The sequence below is a fragment of the Ovis aries genome, chromosome 2 (genome assembly GCF_016772045.2).
Source record: "Ovis aries strain OAR_USU_Benz2616 breed Rambouillet chromosome 2, ARS-UI_Ramb_v3.0, whole genome shotgun sequence".
Classification (NCBI taxonomy): domain Eukaryota; kingdom Metazoa; phylum Chordata; class Mammalia; order Artiodactyla; family Bovidae; genus Ovis; species Ovis aries.
Window position 1 is genome coordinate 103,616,831 of NC_056055.1, and position 19,547 is coordinate 103,636,377.

Genomic DNA, 19,547 nt, shown 5'->3' on the forward strand with positions numbered 1-19,547 from the left:
GATAAACCACTGCCCCCTCCTCTTTCCAACCCCCGTAGATCTCTAGGGAGACACTCCACTCACTCACTAGATTCTTCTCCGGCAGCACATATCCATTCTCTTGCCAGAAGCAGAATCTGTGGTTCAGGGTCTAGCAACACACACTGGCCCCAAGGGACAAGGCAATTAGTGTCTTTCCAATAAATTTTACAGGGCTTCCCAGGTGACTCAGTGGTAGAGAGTCCACCGGCCAATGCAGAATACCCAAGTTTAATCCCTGGGTCGGGAAGATCCCCTGGAGACGGAAATGGCAACCCACTCCAGTGTTCTTCCCTGGGAAACCCCATGGACAGAGGAGCCCGGTGGGCTACAGTCCATGGGGTCACAAAGAGTTGGACACAACTGAGCAGCTAAACAACAAGAACAACAAGGATGTAAATTGTATATCCTTGGCCACTCCAGAGTGATTCTCCCACTACTGAAATGTTGGGGGAAAAAAAGGAAGCACCCTAGTTAAAGGTACTTCAGAGATGAACTTAATTAATAAAAAGGCCTTGGCCAGACACTGGACCTTTCCGCCATCATATGGGCTCAGTTCTCAGTATGGCTTTTTTTTTTCTTTCACTTCTACCCCCATAACCTATGCTCCATTACAGAACTCTTGGAAAGATAATTCTGAGATGTTTCTAACATTTTTTTACCTCTATCAGCCTTCAGGATCAGCCGTGAAGGGAGGATGTGAGAGCGGAAATTCTGGCTTCGTTTTGGGTCCCTAAACTAGCTTCATAATTAGTAGGAATTATTTGTGCTAACAGGCTGAATTCAAAGATATAAAACCCTATTCAAGATAACAATTATGCTTAAAGGCAAAACCCAACAGGAAAACATGCGGAAGGCTGTCCGCTGGCTTGAGGACGTGGCTGGTCCCTGCAGGGAGCTCCAGCTCTCCTGCTGCTGCTCTCCAGAAAGACACAAAAGCTCTGGGTGTTCTCTACAGAGGTCTGGCTTGGATCAGGAAAGTGACAAGGAGGTAGACGAAGTGCCAGTGACACTCCAGGCCCAGAGGTGGCTACTAACGTAACTCAAGAAGAGGTGACTCACCTTTGACACCAACCATCACCAGTGTCGGGCTGAATAATTGCAGTTTTCAGGAAAGTGATGGAGCCAAAACATACAACTCAGCTTTGTTAACTGCATAGTCGTTCAGATTTTTGGCTAAATTTTTTTAATATTTATTTGGCTGCATTGAGTCTTAATTGTGGCATGCAGGATCTACTTTCCTGACCAGGGGTCAAACCCAGGACCTCTGCACTGGGAGCACGGAGTCCTAACCACTGGACCATCAGGGACGTCCCCGGCTACTTTTAGTTGCATTGAAAACTCCATTTGGAAGATGACAAACATCTCACTAACTTATTTAAAAATATATGATTCCATTTAAAATGGCTTTAGTAAGTAATATCAGTTATTCTTTCTTGACAGAGTTTCTTAAATCTCAAACAGTCTCAACACACAGCCATTGTTTAAATGGAAAAACAATCTGTTGGAACTAATTATGCAGCTAAACGATGAGTCTAATCTGGTAGACTGGTCATAACAAGTTTGCTAAGTTTTTGTTATATCTAATTTAAAAAACCTGCCTAACAGTAATGATGAAAGAGCCAGCAACAATAAATAAAAGCATCACTGCAATTAGGAATATTTTATATTTTTAATTGAAAAGCTTATCAAGAGTGATTTCTTTTAGGCCATAAGGTGAAATTAAAAGTTAAGGGTAGCTAATAAAAATTCAATGTATCTTTCTAAGATTAATTAGCTCATCCATTCCGTCTTGGTGGAGCTCAGTAAACAATTCCAATTTTCATAGGTATGGAGCATCAGTGAATGAGGGCAGGCAAAATGTGGCTGGCTGAAGTCCAAGTGTTAGAGGCCAACGTGCGAGAAGGTTTTAGTACCTTACCACTTGCTCTTGCCTCCCCAGAAGCCCTGATCCCAGTGAGCTCTGCTCTTGCCTCCCAGCCACAGCTTTCAGTGTTGCGTTGCTCCCACCAGCTCTGCCGTGATGTTAATGCAAATTGGCAGGGAAGGCAGACCTGAGCCTCCTCGGGCGGCCTCTCCGAGCTTCTTTACATAAAGTGAACTAACTTTACTGTTGTGTTATTTACGTGGCAGGCAGCAGAGCACACCAGGTTTTCTGGCCCAAAGCTCTGATTCGATAATCAAGGAAAGAGGGACAGACATAGATAATGGAACAGAGAGCCCAGAGGTAAGTCCCCATGAGTGCAAGGTAGATGCAGCTATCGGCACTATGATTTTCAATTATTTTAAAATACAGTTTCTAGCGTTTTAAGCAGTGATTTCAGGTTAAAACTGTATTTCCCACTCAATTCCATTGTGTATTAAGTACTTCCATGCAAAGAAGCTGAGATGGAACCACTGAGCTATGTTCTGCGGTGCTGGAGAAGGCCCAAGGCACTTCCGCTCCTCCTTTGCTCCTCTCCCCCTGCATCCCATGCTTGAGAAAAGGATGAATTAACTAGACCCCCTCACAGCCCAGAGCCTCTTACACTCTATCAGATGCCTTCATTCCTGGCATCTTCTGACAGATATTTTCATAGTCCCAGGGAATGAAGAACTGTATATCCTGACTTCCAAAGTTATTTTTACAAAAGGGTAAGAGCCAAAAAAACACTAGTACAGTATCAAATGCAGTTGTCTTATAAAAACTACATTTAAAAATGCATTCGCATTCTCAAGGTAAAAGCAAGCATACTTTCAATAGGAGGATAATACATGTATCTCACTCATTAAGAAAAACCTAATGGATTAATTACCTCTCCCTGGATCTCTGAAAACTGAAGAATGCAGGAAGTCCCCAAAAGAAAAGAAAAATACATGAGTCTCTCAGGTTTTCCAAAACAATTTCTTCTCCTTGAGGATTTTGTGTGAAAATTATTATAGATAAAGCAACTGGAGAGTTTCTCAAACCACCACTTATAGGAGAATAAAATCTACCTACCACAAAGGGTAGAGAGTAACATTCTTTCCTTTTAATTCTTTCAATAGGTAATTTGTTCCCATGATCTAAAAACCAAGTAACATAAGAAGGCACACCATGAGAAGCCTCCTGCGTTGGGTCCCACACACGCTCGCCCTCTCCCTAGACGGGAAGTAGCGGCATCTGTTTAGGACGCATCCTTACAGGGTTCCTGCACGCACGTGTACACCTAGCAAGAGCCACACACACTCCTCCTGAGCTCCCCGCTCCTGCGCAAACAGCAACATACTGTGCTGTAGTGCGTTTTCAATCACTAAGTGTATCCTGGTGCTCTCTTCATATTAGTACCTGGAGGGGTTCCTAATAATTTTTATAGCTGCATAGTATCCATTTGTGTGTGTGTGTGTGTGTGTGTGTGTGTGTGTATGTGTGTATGCACACATGGACACAGATAAAACATATTTAACTAGGTCAAACCAACAGACATGTACCTTGTTTCCAATCTCTGCCATTATAAACAACATGGAGATGGCCCTCCTGTGCGTGTCATTTCTTACCTCTATAAGCACTGTGAAGTGAAAGCCAAAGCCACTCAGTCGTGTCCAGCTCCTTGCGATTCCATGGACTACACAGTCCATGGAAATCTCCAGGCCAGAATACTGGAGTGGGTAGCCTTTCCCTTCTCCAGGGGATCTTCCCAACCCAGGAATCGAACCCAGGTCTCTCGCATTGCAGGCAGATTCTTTGCCAGCTCAGCCACAAGGGAAGCCCACTATAAGCACTGCTGCTGTATAAAGGGGTTTTAATAGGACCTAAATGATTGTTACATCAACTAGCTTAAACACCACCCCTCCCTGAGGAATTCTATTACAGGCAGCACTGTAGCAATTCTGAATCCAAGGCAATGCCATTCTGGATGCAGTTCACCACTGTTCCATATAAAAGGCCAAAGGCAGGACTCTTCTGTTCCTTGCTGCTACTGGTGGAGGGAAACATTTCTTTACTCTCTAGGAAGAAAACACAAGAATATTTTTCTCTCCGTGCTCCCTGCTGAAGTGAGCCTGGAATCAAATCCTCTGCCGAGTGTTTCATGGCTTTGCTTCCTGACATCAGCTGTGGCCCTCTGTCACCTGAATGTCCTTACTCATTCAACAGGTCCACCCACGAAACCTGTCTTAGGGCAGCTTTCCCCTACCTCTCCCCTAGTGACAAGCAAAGGGTCTCCGATTTAGACACATGGACATTCATATAACCTGCTGATATGGACACAGCAGGAAGTCAAGGGATCCGGCGTGACAGTGACGAGGTGGAGGGAAGCCCGGCTGTACCTGGCAACGGTTCAGGACCCGAGGGGGCCCACAGCCTACAGGAAGATGAAGAGATGGCTCCACGGCTGACCTGGGAGCACAGTGAGGAATGGGAGGCTGGCCCCTCTGCTTTCCCTGACAAGACTGCCACTGTCCGTCAGAGCCCAGGGACACTGTCCATGCAGAGGGGTGAGCTAGAAGGCTCCAAACTGCTGCAGCGGGAGAAAAGGGTCCTTCACTGTTGGAGGTGTCTGACGACAACAGAAAACACGCTGACACAGAGCAGGCAGAGCCAGCCCTTTGCTGCTGGGGCGGCACCAGGACATCGGCACAGCCTGAGAGGGTGGAAATCAGACTTTCCTCAACTTCACTAAGTTTCCTATCCCTAACCCCGGGGCCCCAGGACATCAAGATGACTGAAACGGGGAAGGTCTTGGCAGAGTAACAAGAAATGTGCAACATTATTTACTCATTTAATACATCCTGCTGGAAACTCCCTGGCGGGTCCAGTGGTTAGGACTTCATGCTTCCACTGCAGGGGTCCAAGTGTGCTCAGCTGTTTCAGTCACGTCCAGCTCTTTGTGACCCTGTGGACTGCCGCCCGCAGGCTCCTCTGTCCGTGGGATTCTCCAGGCAAGAATACTGGAGGGGGTCGCCATGACCTGCCCTCCAGGGGCTCTTCCCGACCCAAGGATAGAACTAGTGTCTCCTGCAGAGGTGCTATCACTGGTTGGGGCACTAAGATTCTGTATACTGCGGCCACAAAAACCAAAAACCAAAACCACCACCCAAAACCCATGTCCAGCTTCTCCCCAGCCCTCCACAGAGACTGCCCTGGGAAAAGGCCTCCAATAATCTTCGCTCTCACACCCAGAACTGTCTCCTCAGTCAGTGCAGTCTCTAGCATCCAAAAGGAGTTCCTCCAGGCTCCCAGCTGCTCTCCCCACCACCTCTCGTCTCTGAGGACTCCCGTCTGTCACCCTGCACAAGCCCTTCAGCATCACCGTCACCCCACACAACCTCGCCTCCCTGTCTGAACCTCTTGGGGCCAATTCAGGAGACTCGGGTGAACCCCTGGCTGCTCCAACCAGGCCCTGAGCTCCCCAATCTGTGTTCAGCTAGGGCTTCCAGACCCCTGAACTGGCTGACACACCTTCTGTCCAAAGTTGAATGAAATCATTTTCTTCCTCAAACCTGCCTCCTCACATTCTTCTCTATGTCCCCAGAACCCATGTCAGCCAGTCTCCCCCTAGCTCCACCCCGACCCTCATGTCCCCAGAGCTCTAGAGGCTCCATTCTCCTGAGCGGGTCCTGACTCTCCTCCCTCCCCTCCCACTGCCGAGACCCCTCCCCGCACCTGCTCCGTCCACCCTCACTTGTGTGTTGATAACAGTACACATTTCTACTATATACATTATTCTAACGTAATTTTATGGACAACAGCCAGGAAGATGAGTGGGGTCGAGGTAACTGCCTAAAAGTGGCCCAGCTCCCCCACAGCTCCCCAGTACATCACACAGGAACTTTTGAAACGAGGCCCTTTCTCTGGGTTCTGCCCTGCACTGCATGCTCGGCTTGACTCGGGCTTCCTTCTCCCTCCATGCTTCTGTTCACACTCTTGCTTCAATCCCTTCCACTTGGGTGGATCTTATCATCCTTCAGCATGAAGCTTATGGCGGGGGGGGGGGAGGTTCCCCCTCTTTGGAGCCTTTCCTGTTCCTTCAATAATACCTATAAAAGTGTCCACTTCTCCTCTGGGTTCCTACTCTAACTAGGCATACTTCTATTATAGCATCTGTATTCCTTTATTCTATTTGAACGTAGATGAGACAATAATTTTCTTTCAAGTAGATATTCTGTTTTGTATTTTTTTCTTTCCATTTAAACATAAAGAAACTAGCAAGAGAGAAAAGCTGAAAATCTTTTGGCCATTTTTTTTCAGTGAATTTATGATAGAGGATTTGGGTTAGATGGATTAAAAAAAAGTCATGGTTTTTCTTATATTTTCCTTAAAATTATTTATTGTACCAATAATGTGATTTATAATCAATAATGACAGTTTTCCAAACACTCTGCTTTGTTTAGGTGATTACAACTATGCTATGCCAATCACACCTGTCAGCGGACCTGTATCAGGAAGTGCTAAACCCTAGCACACTTTCAGACTCATGGTAAGTGGCCAATGAATTGATGAACCAGTGCATTCTCAGCTGTATCCAACCATCCACCTATGTCTGTTTTGAGTGTGATCCCTTTAAGTAAATGATAACGAATTATCTATGCTTAAAACTCTGTTAAATTGGGGAAAGCTATATGAACAAGTACATGAATACATCCCAGCTAATAAAATTTCTGTTCCCTTATTTTTCTTTCTTCTAACATGTAATATTAACTTTTAAACATAATCTTATTCTTCACAAATTTTCAATTACTTCATCCATGTTTTAACTATCAAAAATCTGAAATGAAGTTCCTTTTCTGACACAAATGGGAAGAATATATTTTCAACGGGAATAGGAACTCAAGCAACTAAATTGTTTAACCCTTAAAAAGCAGAGTAACAACAAGGTTTCAGTAACATTATTTTAACTGGCAGATAAAAAGAAATGAACTCTAAACACTTTCCAATAAACTTCACATAGTACTGCAAAGTGGAAGAAATTCTGGCATGCACGACGAGCGTGTGATACTTGAGAGGAGGAAAAGCTGGATGGGAAACAGGTCTAAGACTGACAGGAAATAGTTCTGAGCACTCACCTTGTTGCTACCCAGACTGGAGGGTGGAATAAGATCCTGGCGGCTGCCAGACAGCTGAAGAGGGAACGGAGAGGAGAATTAGCCCTTTGTGTGCAAAAGCACACACATCCATGATCCTGGAAATACAACGCTTAGAAAACCAAATCGACAGAATGTTAAAGCCGGACGGTATGAGAGAGGCTGCCAAGACCAAGCTGCAAACTAGACTCCTGGCCTTTGGTACCCTGTTAGGCACAGTTTCTGGTTTTGTTTTTCATTGAATTAACATTTTTAACAAGGCAGGTTTGTATAAGATCAGATATCCAGCTAACATAGCAGTAACAGCCAACTGGGCCCAAGTAAGGGACACTTGATTTGTTCATCCACTTCTATGTAAAGGATACCAGGCTACTAGCTTCCTTGTTGTTGCTGTTGTTTAGTTGCAAAGTCATGTACAACTCTTGCAACCCCATGGATTGTAGCCCGCCAGACTCCTCTGTCCATGGGATTTCCCAGGCAAGATTACTGGAGTGGGTTGCCATTTCCTTCTCCAGGGGATCTTCCCCACGCAGGGATTGAACCTGGGTCTCCTGATTGGCAGGCAGGTCCTTTACCACTGGCTACCTTATCACATCGTGATCTGACGACTCCTTTCTCTGGGTACTGCAGTAAGTGTATACACAGGAGCTATTTGTTTTAAATCACAGGATTCTAAGTACAAAATCTCTGCACATACAGAGATTTTAGTACATCTTTCAGTGCATTTTAGTACTTCATTTTCTGAAGGAGTGAGAAGATAGATATGCTGAGTTAAAGGGAGGGTTTTGTTTTTTTTTTACTGTCTGAGAATGTTCCCCATCTTCTCATCTGAGATCACCAGTCACATCACCCAGTCTCAGGGAGCCACCTGGGCCCTCCAGCCTGACACCCATCCTGTCCTGTCCCTCACTGGGATCTCTGCAACACCAGGGTTAAGGGTCAGCTGCTCTTTATTTCAAAATTTATACTGTGGTTTCTCTTGGGGTAAGTTCAGACAACAGTGTACTATTTCTCATATCCACCTCTTTATCAAAAGTAAGGAAAGTAGAGATAAATCACAGGGCTCCAAGCATTATTTCTTTGTGAAGAATTATCTGTAAGCTTCATATTCATGCGAAGAATTATCTGTAAGCTTCATATTCATGTAAATTTTATCCATGTTTTAAAACACAACAACACACTCGCAACACTGTGACAAAACACGCCTAGCTGACTTGACTCCCTGATGCCCCCGGGGTGGCCCCTGAGCAACTGAGTTTATACACATGAGCCAGACCTCTCCTCAACCTGAAAGTAATCAAGTTCAGCCTAGAAAATCCAAACGGCTTTCCCCAGGCACTACACTAGCTTTGCCTTAGTTCAACACATGCTCGCCTAACAGAGTCACTGTGCCAGGCACTGGAGGTATGAAGATAAATGAGAAGCAAATCCAGGGGGACTTACACGGATGCTTTCCGTGTAACATTAGGAAGGTCAGAGATGGAGGGCTGCAACGATGCTACGGGGTAGAGGAGTGGGAACTTCAGTCAGTGCAGAGGAGGAAATGATACCCGAGATGAGACTTGAAGGATGGAAAGGAGTTATCCAAGGAAAGAGGAGGAGCAAAAGCAGAGCCTGGGCCGAGCACAGGCTGGGGTCCCACGCACTCACTCTGTTCACATTAGGAGAGCTGATACTCCTCCTGCTCAGCTTCCCTTTTCCCGTCAACTGTTCCTTCACGGCAACTTCCTGTGGGTCAGAAAGAACACAGAGGAAAAGCACACATGAGACACACACTTCCAGAGCAACAGAGTCTAAAGCAGGCTTTGAGCTATGGACATATTCCAAGCTCTTTACTTACTGGAGTGGCATGGTCATGCCACACAGCCTGTGGGATCTTAGCTCCCCGACCAGGGATCAAACCCATGCCCCCTGTAGCGGAAGCGCATAGTCCTAACCACTGGACTGCCAGGGAGGTCCCCTAGTTCTTTAAATGACAGCTGTTACTTCACACAACAGAATGACCCAATTACTGTCACTGTGGAATATTCAACGTTAACTAAGCAGCTGACAGGTTATGTGGTTCATTCCTTTCCTTATCTACTGATGGCTCCCTTGAAGCTGGCCACAAGTGAGTCCCAGGGGAAAGGTTGTGAAAAGCAGACCATTCACTTTTATGTTTCATTAGTATTTTTATTTAAAAAAAAAAAAAGAGAAAAGTTTGGGGACTTCCCTGGTAGTCCACAGTGTCTAAGACTCTGCGCTCCCAGAGCAGGGGTCCAGGTTCGATCCCTGGTCAGGGAACTAGACCCATAGGCCACAACTCAGACCTGGCACACCCTAAATAAATAACTAAAATTTTTTTAAAAGTTTCAACACAACTACGCAAACTAACGTTTAGAGCTTCTCTGAGCCTTGGGTTTATGGCTGGCACCTCTGTTTTCCCTCTTAGAGATCCACTCTGAGGCTGTGGAGGCCAAGAAAGGACACAACATTCTGCCTCAGGGCTACATTTTTCTTTGGCAACTGTCCAGCGTCAAGGAATTTGTAAAATACTTCTTAACCAGCAAGAGTGATACATTTCCTTCCACTACTGGCTCAGTCAGTAAAGAATCCGCCTGCACTGCGGGAGACCTGGGTTCGATCCCTGGGTTGGGACGATCCCCTGGAGGCGGGCATGGCAACCCACACCAGCATTCTTGCCTGGAGAATCCCCATGGGCAGAGGAGCCTGGCGGCCACAGTCCCTGGGGTCGCAGAGTCAGACGCGACCAATGCACACAGCACAGCTCTACCCAGGCAACTAGCTACCATTTAGGGGCGTGGAAAAAGTAACTTCCAAATCTCATTTTTCTATCTTTGAAGACTCACCCGGCAAGTTTAATGTAAATTAACATGCTCCACTTAAGAGGTTTCAGAATTTTAGACGTCACAACACTGTGAATCGCGGAAAGTCTCACCCTGGGGCGAGCTGGGCTGGACCCTGCCCTGTCCCCATCAGCTGACCTGGCGGAGGCGGTCTAACGTGAGGAGGTTCTCCACCGCCAGCACGCTCCTCAGGTATTTCTCGATGTACGCTTCCGAGTCGGCCGACGCCGCGTTTTCCACGTCAGCTGCCATCCTCGCTAACGTTTCTCGTTCCTCTGCTCCCTGAGCGTCCTGGAGAGTGGAAGTTACACGTTAAAATTAACTACCTTGCAGAAGAAAGTGCTACAGAGGCAGCTCGATCTGTGCGAACCCACGAAGCCTCCGAACCAAGTTCCATTTTAAAGTCGGCTCTTGGAACTCAGAATGCACTTTCCCAGAAATCATGGTATACGTGGCGGCTGCGGTCACTCAAAAGCCTAAACACAGAGCAGCTGAAACACGGCACATTTTCAACAAAACTGTCCTCTCCTGCACTTCCACTGTGAACCAAGACATTCCTGGTCAGAGAGGATCTGGGGGACAAGCTGGAAACCTGACCACAACAGTGCTTTAGGAACACATCTTGAGGGGCCAGAGGGAGGACTAAGGAGCTGAGGTGACAGCTGGACCCATGTGGGACCCAAACCACCCTCGCAGGAGGCAGCCATAGGGATGAAGGGTAAGAGTGGGAAGAAGGGCGAGATTCCAGCCCTTTCAATAAGCAGCCTCCCATGGACTCTCCACACAGTCCAATCCCCAACTCTGCAGACAGAGGCCCAAGACTGGAAGCCAACCAAGCAGAGAAGCCTCCAGGCATATTCTCCCTTGCCCAGCTCCATGGACACAGCTGGTCCAGGCATATAAATGGGATATTTGCATGTCACGGGAGGGATTTTGTTAATATAATTAATGAGATCTCTCAAGCTCATGTGGCTCATAACAAAACACTCTTCATGGGAAAAATCAGATCCTTGTGAATTTTGTTATAACAACATCAAAAACTGCAAAATACACTGGGCTGGCCAAAAAGTTTGCTCAGGGTTTTACATACCATCATATGGTAAAACCGAACATTTTGTCCAGTCCACTGGTCATAGCAAACACCCTCTTTCAACGACACAAGAGAAGACTCTACACATGGACATCACCAGATGGTCAATACCGAAATCATATTGATTATATTCTTTGCAGCCAAAGAAGGAGAAGTTCTATACAGTCAAAACAAGGCTGGGAGCTGACTGTGGCTCAGATCCTGAACACTTTATTACAAAATTAAGACGTAAATTGAAGAAAGTAGGGAAAGCCACTAGACCATTCAGGTATGACCTAAATCAAATCCCTTACAATTACACAGTGGAAGTGACAAAACAGACCCAAGGAATTAGATCTGATAGACAGAGTGCCTAAAGAACTATGGACGGAAGTTTGTGACATTGTACAGGAGACAGGGATCAACACCATCCCCAAGAAAAAGAAAATGCAAAAAGGCAAAATGGTAAAGTCTGATGAGACTTTACAAATAGATGTGAAAAGAAGAGAAGCGAAAGGCAAAGGGGAAAAGGAAAGATACACCCATTTGAATGCAGAGTTCCAAAGAATAGCAAGGAGAGATAAGAAAGTCTTCCTTAGTGATCAATGCAAAGAAATAGAGGAAAACAATAGAATGGGAAAGACTAGAGATCTCTTCAAGAAAATTATAGATACCAAGGGAACACTCCATGCAAAGATGGGCACAATAAATGACAGAAATGGTACAGACCTAACGGAAGATATTAAGAAGAGGTGGCAAGAATACAGAGAAAAACTATACAAAAAAGATCTTCATGACCCAGATAACCACGATGGTATGATCAATCACCTGGAGCCAGATATTCTGGAATGTGAAGTCAAGTGGGCCTTAGGAAGCATCACTATGAACAAAGCTAGTGGAGGTGATGGAATTCCAGTTGAGCTCTTTCAAGTCCTCAAAGATGATGCTATGAAAGTGCTACACTCAATAGGCCAGAAAATCAGTGGCCACAGGACTGGAAAAGGTCAGTTTTCATTCCAATCCCAAAGAAAGGCAATACCAAAAACTGATCAAAATATTGCATAATTGCACTCATCTCACATGCTAGCAAAGTAATGCTCGAAATTCTCCAAGCTAGGCTTCAACAGTATGTGATCCAAGAACTCCCAGATGTTCAAACTGGATTTAGAAAAGGCAGAGGAACCAGAAATCAAATTGCCAACATCTGTTGGACCATCAAAAAAGCGAGTTCCAGAAAAACATCTATTTCTGCTTTATTGACTACAACAAAGCATTTGACCATGTGGATCACAACAAACTGGAAAATTCTTAAAGAGATGGGAATACCAGACCACCTGACTGCTTCCTGAGAAATCTGTATCCAGGTCAAGAAGCAAAACTTAGAACTGGACAAAGAACAACAGACTGGTTCCAAATCAGGAAAGGAGTACGTCAAGGCTGTATATTGTCACCCTGCTTGTTTATCTTATATGCAGAGTACATCATAAGAAATGCTGGGTTGGATGGAGAACCAGCTGGAATCAAGATTGCCAGGAGAAATATCAATAACCTCAGATATGCAGATGACACCACCCTTATGGCAAAAAGCAAAGAAGAACTAAAGAGCCTCTTGATGAAAATGAAAGAGGAGTGAAAAGTTGGCTTAAAACTCAACATTCAGAAAACTAAGATCATGGCATCTGGTCCCATCACTTCAAGGCAAATAGATGGGGAAACAGTGGAAACAGTGACAGACTTGATTTTGGGGGCTCCAAAATCACTGTAGATGGTGACTGCAGCCATGAAACTGAAAGGCGCTTGCTCCTTGGAAGAAAAGATATGACCAACCTATGACCAACAGCGTATTCAAAAGCAGAGACATTACTTTGCCAAGAAAGGACCGTCTAGTCAAAGCTATGGTTTTTCCAGTAATCATGTATGGATGTGAGAGGTGGACCATAAAGAAAGCTGAGCACCGAAGAATTGATGCTTTTGAACTGTGGTGTTGGAGAAGACTCATTTGAGAGTCCCTTGGACTGCAAGGAGAGCAAACCAGTCAATCCTAAAGGAAATCAGCCCTGAATAATCATTGGAAAGACTGATGCTGAAGCTGAAACTCCAATACCTTGACCACCTAATGCAAAGAACTGACTAATTGGAAAAGACCCTGATGCTGGGAAAGATTGAAGGCAGGAGGAGAAGGGGATAACAGAAGATGAGATGGTTGGATGGCATCACCAACTCGATGGACATGAGTCTGAGGAAGCTCCAGGAGTTGGTGATAGACAGGAAAGCCTGGCGTGCTGCCGTCCATGGGGTCGCAAAGAGTCGAACACAACTGAGCGACTGAACTGAACTGAATGCATCCAAATGCCACTGCATCTTAAGATGCTATCAACTTTAAGAGAAGATCATTTTGTATATTACTAAGGAGGAAAAAAAAAAAGAAAAACTCGGCCAATTAACTTTAAGACAACATCAATTTTAAGACACAGTCTAACTTCAAGAGTATTTGTTTTTAATTAACATAAGCCTTAGAACAGATAAAACATGGAAAAATTCAGAAGCCAGCATAAGTTCATAGAACTTTTGTCTCCTACAGGAATTCATCTGGGCCTAGGAATCACCCTTGTTTTACAGACAAGGAAAGAGGAAGGCCACATAATCAGCAAGAGAGGCATGACCAGAACTTAGGTCTCCTGACTCCTGATGGGAGTGTTCTTTTCCCCACTAGACACGGAATACTTTCTGGTATCTGATGGGAACAGACGTATCTTGGTTTTCTGAGAGAGAAGACATCTGAGTTTTAAAGGAATGTATTTACCCATGTTATCCACATCCCTCTCAAGATATAAAACATTTCCATTACTTCACAAAGTTCAACTCCTTCCCTCCCCTAAGGAAAGATCAGTTCTTTCTCCACAGATCAGCTCTGCCTGTTTTAGAAGTTCTGCATCTGGTTGGTCACCTAACATAGTGACTCAGAGATCTGGTCTCCATGTAGTTCATTACTTTGCATGGCTGAATAATATTCCACAGTATGGATAAGCCATAGTTTATTTACCCATTCCTCTGCTGATGGATGTTAGGGTTGCTTCCAGTTTTAGGTTGTTTTGAATTAAGCAGCTTTGAATATTCTTATGTAAATCTTTATGGATATATGTTTTCATTTCTCTTGGGTAAGGGCCTATAAGTGGAATTACTGGGTGATGGGGTAGATGTCTCTTTAACTTGATAATAAACTGCCAGTGAATGTATCATTTTATACCCCCATTAGCAGTGAAAGCATTCTAGCTGCTTTTAACAAAAACAAAAAGGGCAGAAGAAAAAGGAAGGGAAAACCATCTCCTGTTGCTCTCTGGTCTATGACCACCTCTTTCTGCTGCTGAGTCCTCATGGCCTTTGCAACATGAAACACAAAGAACTTCTCCAGGCTTCTTCACGATGAAACACAGCTTTTCAGAAGCTTATTTTGAAATAAAAAACAAATGCTCGCACTGTAGGCTTTAAGTCTCGTTTTTCCTTTTTATCATCAGGAATTGATAATGTGACCCTAACACTTGCCAACTTAGTCATTCAGTGAATTATTAACAGGTAGCCCCATCACGTGAGGCTGTTTATCTTTCCGCTGATTACTGCACATTTCTGCCTTTTGAAAACCGTGTCACCTGAAGAATAAAAGCCCTGTTAAAGAGAAAAAGAAAAACCGCAAATGAGAAGGAAGGAGGGATGAAGGGAGAAAAGGATGGTTCATTGCAGTTGTGTTTCTCAACTGCATTCAAACCATTTATAGAGTTGAGATCCGAAACACTGGAAAAAGCGAGAAAGCATTCAGATACAAAGAATAAACAGTAAACCTCTGGCTGCGGCTGCTAAGTCGCTTCAGTCGTGTCCGACTCTGTGCAACCCCAGAGACAGCAGCCCACCAGGCTCCCCTGTCCCTGGGATTCTCCAGGCAAGAACACCGGAGTGGGTTGCCATTTCCTTCTCCCATGCATCAAAGTGAAAAGTGAAAGTGAAGTCGCTCAGTCGTGTCCAACCCTCAGCGACCCCATGGACTGCAGCCTACCAGGCTCCTCCAAGCATACAAAGAGCAATCTATTACAGATCCAAGATTTTGCAGCTAGTCTAACTTGAAAAGGGGTTCAATTTTTAAAGTTTCGGCAGGTTCAAAATTAAACAATCAAACAGTTAATATTTGCCTTGTAAGCCTAATACTTTGAAGAGCCAGGGAAGAATTCAGTTAGTATTTGACATTATTTAAGAGCAAAAGTATTCTGCAATAAAAGAACTCTAAAACGAAGCCCAAGTACAGTGTAATCTTCTCAGTCTTCCAAAACCTGATCTGTCTTCAAATATATACTGTCCATCTGCTGTTCAAATACTCAACAGAATCGACCGACAGACACTGAGCCCCTGAATGAAGAGTGTGAAGGCACAGCAGACGGTGTGTGTGGGTGGGGGTCCTCACCCCAGGGTCCCATTCCCATTTTCCACCTCCAAGGGCAACACGGCCTGGACCTCCCCACTCACTCCCCGATCGTCTGTAGTCAGCGTGGCGGAGGGAACCACTCTTCTCACTTTGCCAGAGTCCTTTCCTTAGGCCTTTCATTTTTCCTATCCCGGTAAGGAAGGCCTGGTTACTAGCTGTGCCAATAACCGGGGGAACAAATCTGTCTAAATCAGGGAATAAGCACTAGGAAGCATATAAACTACATTCTCTAGCAAGCACCTGTCATGGGTATTTTCAGCTCCGTTTGTTTGATTTCTAAGCACATCTCAATTAGCTCAAAAATAAAAACAGTAATAAATACTAATTTATTAGTATTTAATAGTAATTAATAATTAATTAAAAATATAAAAAATACTACCCCATTAGTATTTAATAATAATACTATAGCTAACTATAACGGCAATTACAATTTACTCTTTTAACACGTGTAAAATTTGTGTATATTGTCTCATTTAATCCTTAAAAAATAAGTCTGTATAGGAGGTATTACTAACCCAGTTTGATAAATGAAAAAACTTAGGCTCAAAGTGACTTACCCAAGGTCACTTCACTAAGAGGTGGCAGAAACAAGATTTCTGTCTGATTCCAATGTGATACCCTGGGACTCTGTATTATGCTGTGGTGTCTCCCTCTAAGGGTTATATCCTCTTCTATGAGTAAAATGGTGCTGATTTGCTTTTCAAAAGAGTCTTCTTTAACAAAAGATTAAAACCAGAACCTTTAAGCCCACAGAAGTATTACATATGCACACACATTATACTATGAATCAAGTTACGATTACTAAATTCCTCTACAAGCCTACAGCATTTTTGTATATACACATTTTCATCTGATACGTATTTCTTAGGTAGGTGACTTCTCACGGTGTTAGCTCTTGTTACATGTTTATTCTTAGTAAATTCAAATTTCGTATGATCCTTCACCTCTGGAATATTGGAGACAATTTCAAAAGTTACTCCACAGCCTGGAATAGAACTTCGATGTGACATCTTTTTGAGGAGACTCTGAGCAAAACCCTAGAGAAAAACAAAAGAGAAGATATGGCTTCCCATCTCAAAAACTGAGTTTTCATTAACAAAGAGGCAGCATAAAAGACACCATATTCACGCTAGCCTTAAAGGAAAAGAACATTATTTGCAATGTAAGTCAAAACCCAAATCACGACATATAGGTTCCTCAACTTGTTCTTAGTGCCCACAAACAAACCCATTTATACGATGCTTGCCATTTACCAGACTGAATACATGAAAAGTGCAGATCCTAAACTCTGGAACCACGTTAGGCATCTGGTTCAACTCTGCTTTAAAAAAAGCTACAGAAATAAGACTGTTGACTTCTACACAATAAAATGACCTTCTAACTAAAATGTAAAGAAAGGCTGGTGACTCTTAATCCTTTTTTTTTCCCAGCACGATGGACATCTTGCACTATGAATATTGACAAGTTCAGGCATTAAATTCTTGACCAAAGCAGGGTCGTTACGGAGAATGATTTAAGAGTGCTTGGTCACTGTTTATGCTGACTGCGCTCTCTGCACGCTCTGAATTGAACTGTTGAATTAATGCATAGATGACTCATTTGAAGATGCTGCTAAGACTGAACATCCTGTAGAGGTTGAAGAGAGCAGGGATGAGGGCAGAATACAATTGGTGAATAAAGATAAGAAGGAGAGAGAATATTAAACCAACACTGAACCTCTTTCCCCATGCAAAAGCAAAGTAGGATATAGGTTTTTCAAAAACCACAAAAAACCCAAACAGAACAGACAAAAAGCTGTTTGGTCTCAGAGGTATGTATTTTCACAAACTTATTTAATAATAATTAAGTGATCTTTAGTTAATTTCTAAAAACATTTTAGCCTCTAAGAATGCAAGGGCCTGTTAGAATGCATATATTTCATCCCTTCACTCTTAACTCCAGCCTTGCAAGGCTGAACCATCACCAATTACACTGGTCAAAGTACAGCTACAGTTTGTTTTCCTTTAATGGGTGGTGGGAGGAGGTGAGGGGGCCGCTGTCATCTTACTTTTCTGTTTTCTATTTGTATGAAATTATTATTTTATTAAATGTTTTTAATAGTGGTAAAAGTTACATAAAACGTGCTACTTTAACCATATTTAACTGCACAGTTCAGTGGCACTGTATAATATTGTTACACAATCCGTATCTTACCATCATCCATCTCCCTAATTTTTCATCTTCCTAAGCTGAGACTCTGTCCCCATAAAACACTAAGACCCACCCCGACTCCCCACCCCATCCCCCGGCACCTACCAACTGTACGGAATTGCTGAAGCTAACCTGCATGTATTAGGGTCATGAGGAAGTCCCTGCTCTCACTACAGAGAAGCAAATTTTAGTTAATGAACCATCTGAATTTCAGTTTGATATCAAATCATTTTAACCAGGGGAGAGTGCAGCAGCTTCTCACGTCTACAGATTTTAAAAATTAACTTTAAAAAAGAAAAAAAAAAAAAAAACAGAAGAAACCTGGTGACTTCACAACACTCCTTTCTATTAAAATTTCTGTGGGGGCTGGTGGTTGAAGCAGGTCAGTCTCAGCGCCTGGCGGCCAGAACCCCTAGCTCTGAAATGGCAAGTAACTCTTCAAAGTGCTCCCCAAGAGCAACGTGTCTTTTTCCAATTCCTCAGAGACTTCTCAGAAAAGAGTGAATGGGAGACACAGCAGGTACATCGGCAGCTACCCCATGACCTATATGTCCTGATGCCGGAGCGCCAAGCTGAAGAGCTGAATTTTAACAGCATTACGGCCCGTCGTCATTCAAAGATTGGTATCAGTGTGACATTTAGAACTAAAGATTAATTTTTAGGGGTAGAGATTACATCTAGAACTCTGTCAACCATGACTGTACTCTTCTAAATGAGAAGATTTACTTTCATCTGTCTGGTTTTAGCCAGTATATTGAGAAGAATCCCTAGACTCAACCTCTCAAATCCTATCTTTGCAAAACCAATATGAGAAGTGCTTTCTTTTCTTATCTAGAAGTTTTCTACTAAACCAGTTCATACGGCACCAGGTCCTTCATAATCTCACTGCAGCTGTGTGGACAGGCACGGTCATGGCCTCTGCAGAATACTCTGACCATCAGACTATGCTTCTCATGGTCCCTAAGCCTGCCACGCCCATTCCTCCCTCACCATCTCTGCACGTGTATTTCCTCCTCTCCGGGGAGCAGCCAATGAGCCCTCCTCTGCCTGCCAACTGCCCCTGTCCCCCTCCCCTCCTCCCTGACTGCTCTCGCACCGCTGCCCCGGCGAGCACCTGCACGGCGGTGTCACCACACAGAAGACCGGCCCGTTTATACACACTCGCGGGCCAATGGACACGGGCTCTTTCAGGACGCAGGCTATTTCTCATTCATCTTTTTACCCCAAAGCTTGGCAGAGGACTCTCTCCAAATACATGAATCAGTGAACCAGGAGAAAGGAAAGGAAAGCATGGAAAATCAAGGGTGAGGAGCACAAACAGCAGCTCATCGGCAGTGAACTTCTCATCTTATCAGAACCAGATGGAAAGGCAAAGACAAAACAGCGAGCATCGCCTTGACAGGGCTCCATGGCGCCCCCAAGCAGGGCTGAGAGCTGGGACTGCGGAGTCAGGAAGATGCAGGGGAGCAGTGCAGTGCCATCCAGGAGGCGGTCAGGCTGAAGGGCTCCGGGAGTGAAGCAAGCACGGGCATGGGATGGCCACGGTCGCCTGGTGGACAAAAGCTCAGAGGGCCCCAGAGCCTGTGGGGTCAGAGGCCAGAGCGATGTTTCCACTGCCCCACCATTATGTCAGACCCAAAGTCACTTCTTCAATGAGCATCAGGGACCCACCTGCCGGCCGTGAACATTAACACAAATGCGCTTGCGCAATACCAGCTGCATGTCAGCTGGATGGCTGAGCTGGACTGTCACCCGGACGATGAGGAACACCCGCTCGTCCATGGGTGTGCCTTTACTCAGCTGAGGGCAGCCGTGCACGGCCGAGTCCCAGGAGGCTTCCGCTTTCACCTGCGGAGAAGACGGAAAGGACAGAGTCACCTCCTCCTCCTAAGACACAGACCCTCACAAGGAA

General features: G+C 44.5%; 1 protein-coding gene across 3 annotated transcripts in view; it reads right to left on the reverse strand.

The window, feature by feature from the left end:
• The window catches only part of KIF13B (kinesin family member 13B), a 205,515-nt gene that overhangs the window by 39,607 nt on the left and 146,361 nt on the right, over positions 1-19,547 (reverse strand). For all 3 annotated transcript variants that reach the window (XM_042243543.2, XM_027964609.3, XM_027964610.3), the window contains exons 31-35: positions 19,307-19,483; positions 16,390-16,482; positions 10,044-10,196; positions 8,710-8,787; positions 7,042-7,095 (exon numbers count right to left, since the gene is read on the reverse strand). In XM_042243543.2, coding sequence (XP_042099477.2) covers positions 7,042-7,095; positions 8,710-8,787; positions 10,044-10,196; positions 16,390-16,482; positions 19,307-19,483 — 555 coding nt within the window. The remainder of the gene's footprint in view (positions 1-7,041; positions 7,096-8,709; positions 8,788-10,043; positions 10,197-16,389; positions 16,483-19,306; positions 19,484-19,547) is intronic.